Here is a 3,693-nt window from a genome sequence, read left to right as displayed (position 1 = left end):
TTTTTTTTTTTTTTTTTTTTTTTTTTGCGGTACGCGGGTCTCTCACTGCTGTGGCCTCTCCCGTCGAGGCTCTGGACACGCAGGCTCAGCGGCCGTGGCTCACGGGCCCAGCCGCTCCGCGGCATGTGGGATCTTCGCAGACCGGGGCATGAACCTGTGTCCCCTGCATCGGCAGGTGGACTGTCAACCACTGCGCCACCAGGGAAGCCCTTACATATCTTTTAGGTTAGGAAAACTTCTGGCCCCCAAATCTAGGTTAAGTGTTCCTCATGTATGCACTGATACTTAGCACACCATACTGAAGTTGCTTTCTTTTTTTCTCCCAAGTAGATAGAAAGTTCTTAGAAGGCAGGAACAAGGTCTTTTTCATTGTTGTATTCCAGGATTTAAGGTCCAGAGCCTGGTGTGCGGTAGATACTCAGTATCTGTTGAATGAATGGATGATTTATATAGCTGCTAATAGTTGAACATTAAGGTTATGTAATGTAAAGTTTCAGCTTTGCGGTTTACTCATAAACGTGTTGACATTTACTACTCATTGAGTAGTAATGATGGAATATTTCGCTGGAATATTTGGGGTAGATTTTGAATTTGGAATTTCTTTGAGGGCAAGTTGAAGGTAAACCAAAGCAGTGAATTTTAATGCTGTGGTATGAACCCTTTTCATGTTGAAAAACCAGTCTGTGTTATTTGATATTTTTGCTGCAGAATCGATGGTGAAATAGATGATACAGAAGTTGAAGAAACACAAGAAGAGAAAATAAAATGGAAAGTAAAACTGAAGTGTGAGCAAATTTCCAAAAAAGTAAGATTAAGTCGGTGTATTGAAAAAACAGACAGAAATGGATGTGAGAAGTTGATTAGGGATCCTATTTGTCTCCTTTTAGTCAGCATTTGAGACCAGGTTACTTATATCAAAGGAAACCTTGTTATACTTTTAAAAAAATTAATCATTTAAGAACTTTGTTGTTTAACATGAACTGTTTCTAGTGCATTGTCTGTATTTTGGTTTCCCCTGTCTTTGAAATGGTTGTTAACGGTTTCAAAATCTTCTTTCTTTACAAATTAGATTAAAAATTTTGATTTGCTAAACTTAGTGATTTATAGCTTGAAGCTTGTATTCAGTTGCTAGGACTGCCATAACAAAGTACCTCATACTGGGTGATTTAAACAACAGAAATTTATCGTCTTGTGTATCTTGAGGCTAGAAGTCCAAGAGCAAGCTGTCGGGAGGGTTGGTTCCTTCTGACAGCTGTGAGGAAGAATCTGGTCCATGCCTCTGCCCTAGCTCCTGATCGGTTTGCTGGCAATCTTTGGTCTTCCTTGGCTTGGCTTCCGGAAGCATCATCTTGATCTTTACCTTCATGTTTGAAGGGCATTCTCCCTGTGTGAATACGTCTGTGTCTAAATTTCCCACTTTTATAAGGACACCAGCCATATTGGATTAAAGCCCACCCTAATGACCTCATCTTAACTAATTATACATATAATGGCCCTATTTCCAAATGAGGTCACATTCTAAGGTACTAGGGGTTAGGACTTCAACATAAGAATTTGGGGAGGACACAGTCAACCCACAGCAACGCCAATATCTGCATCTTTCTTGCTTTTTCTCTTTTTGAACTTTTTAAATTGTGAATTTTAACGCACTGCAAAAGAATGGGTTCAAATTGGCAATGAGACTCACAAGACACACATGGGCTTTAATATGATATTCTTATACTCAGCTTTATAAAAGGATACAGGACAGAAAATCCAGCAGGTACAGCATCTTCATCTCCTCGGGAAGCCTCTCAGCTACCCAAGTACATAACTTCTTTTGCCCTTTGGGACATAGATGGCTGCTGTGGACAAGAGCTGTGGTGGACACCAAGAAACTGCAGTCTGGGTTTCCCACACCTTTTTTATGCTATTTTAGTCATGTAGGTCCCAGTCTTTCATGCCCACTTAAAGTTCCCCAGTCCATATGTATAACCCCATACAGGAGATAGACAGGTACAACCTTCTACGATTATCTTGAGGAGTTTCCCAGAAACAATACTGTGAGAAGATGGATACCTAGATTATTTCTAAGTAGGCTTACTCCAGGCCAGGCTCTTTACTTATGAGTGTGTAAAACATAAATGTATAGTGTCACAGCTAATTAAAAAGAGAACACCCAAGTAGACACTGTGCAAGTCAAGAAAGCTTTGCCCACAGTGCCTCTGATTACTTCTTACTCAGTTGTATTCCCTTTTCTCCTCCTGGAGATAACTACTGTCTGAACTTGTGTACTAATCACTTCCTTGTTCTTTACAGTTTTACTACTAATGCTGTCACGCTTCAGAATGCAGTTTTCTCTTGCCTGTTTTTGCACTTTATAGAAATAGAATAGTGTTGTATGTGCTCTTTTTTTTTTTTTTTTTTGCGGTACGCGGGCCTCTCACTGTTATGGCCTCTCCCGTTGCGGAGCACAGGCTCCGGATGCGCAGGCTCAGCGGCCATGGCTCACGGGCCTAGCTGCTCCGCGGCATGTGGGATCTTCCGGGACCAGGGCACGAACCCGTGTCCCCTGCATCGGCAGGTGGACTCTCAACCACTGCACCACCAGGGAAGCCCTGTATGTGGTCTTTGCTGTCTTATTTTTCTCAACGTTATATTTATAAGAGTCATAGTATACACGATATATACATGTAGTATATACATAGTATACACAAGTGGCGTATACTGATTTGTTCATTTTCTTAGCTGCATAGCATTCCATTATTTGAATATACTAGGTTCTGGTGTTGGTAGACATTTGGTCTCATGTCCAGTTTTGGGGGTTATGGGTAATGCTGCTGCGTCTCTCACTTGTATCCTGCTGCACATCTACTCTACGTTTACCTAGGAGTGGAACTGCTGGGTCTTAGAGTACAAGCATCTTTCCCTTTACCATGGTGCCAAACTGTATTCCAGAGTGGTTCTACTGATGTTTATTCCCAAAGGCAGTGTATGAGAGGATGTATTTCTACTGCTGCTCACTTGATATTTGTTACCTTTCTTATTTTCTGCCATCTGGTGAGATATCTTCATTGTCATTTAGTTTGCACTTTCTTTTTTTTTTAATTAATTAATTTAATTTATTTATTTATGGCTGCATTGGGTCTTCATTGCTGCACGTGGGCTTTCTCTAGTTGCAGTGAGCAGGGAGTACTCTTCGTTGTGGTGTGCGGGCTTCTCATTGCGGTGGCTTCTCGTTGTGGAGCATGGGCTCTAGGTGCATGGGCTTCAGTAGTTGTGGCGCGCAGGCTCAGTAGTTGTGGCACATGGGCTTAGTTGCTCCACGGCATGTGGGATCTTCCCGGACCAGGGCTCAAACCCATGTCTGGCAGGCAGATTCTTAACCACTGTGCCACCAGGGAAGCCCAGTTTGCATTTTCTTGATTACTATTGAGCATCTTTTCATGTTTGTCCAACTTGGATTTGCCTTTTTTGTGGGCCACTTTAAGTCTTTTTTTCATTTTTTTTCTTTATTCTGGATATAGGGGATTTTTTTCCCCTTTCTGGATTATGTGTTGCAAGTATCTGCTCATTTTGCGGCTTTCTTTCCAGTTAATGGCAGTTTTTGATAAAAGGTTTATAATTTTAATGTATTCAAATTTATTAATCTGTTCCTTTATAGTTAATGTTTTATATGTTTTATTTAAATATCCTGAGGTAATAGAAATATTT

The 3,693-nt window shown here is 41.0% G+C and overlaps 1 protein-coding gene across 1 annotated transcript in view; it reads left to right on the top strand.

The window, feature by feature from the left end:
• ZC3H8 (zinc finger CCCH-type containing 8) overlaps positions 1-3,693 on the top strand; it is a 35,124-nt gene that overhangs the window by 2,573 nt on the left and 28,858 nt on the right. The window contains exon 2 of the mRNA XM_007470222.1: positions 709-805. Within this exon, the coding sequence (XP_007470284.1) occupies positions 709-805 (97 nt within the window). The remainder of the gene's footprint in view (positions 1-708; positions 806-3,693) is intronic.

This window comes from Lipotes vexillifer, unplaced genomic scaffold, assembly GCF_000442215.2.
Source record: "Lipotes vexillifer unplaced genomic scaffold, Lipotes_vexillifer_v1.1 scaffold1139, whole genome shotgun sequence".
Taxonomy (NCBI): Eukaryota; Metazoa; Chordata; class Mammalia; order Artiodactyla; family Lipotidae; genus Lipotes; species Lipotes vexillifer.
Note: the sequence above shows the minus strand (reverse complement) of the source record. Positions and strands in the feature narration are given on the sequence as shown.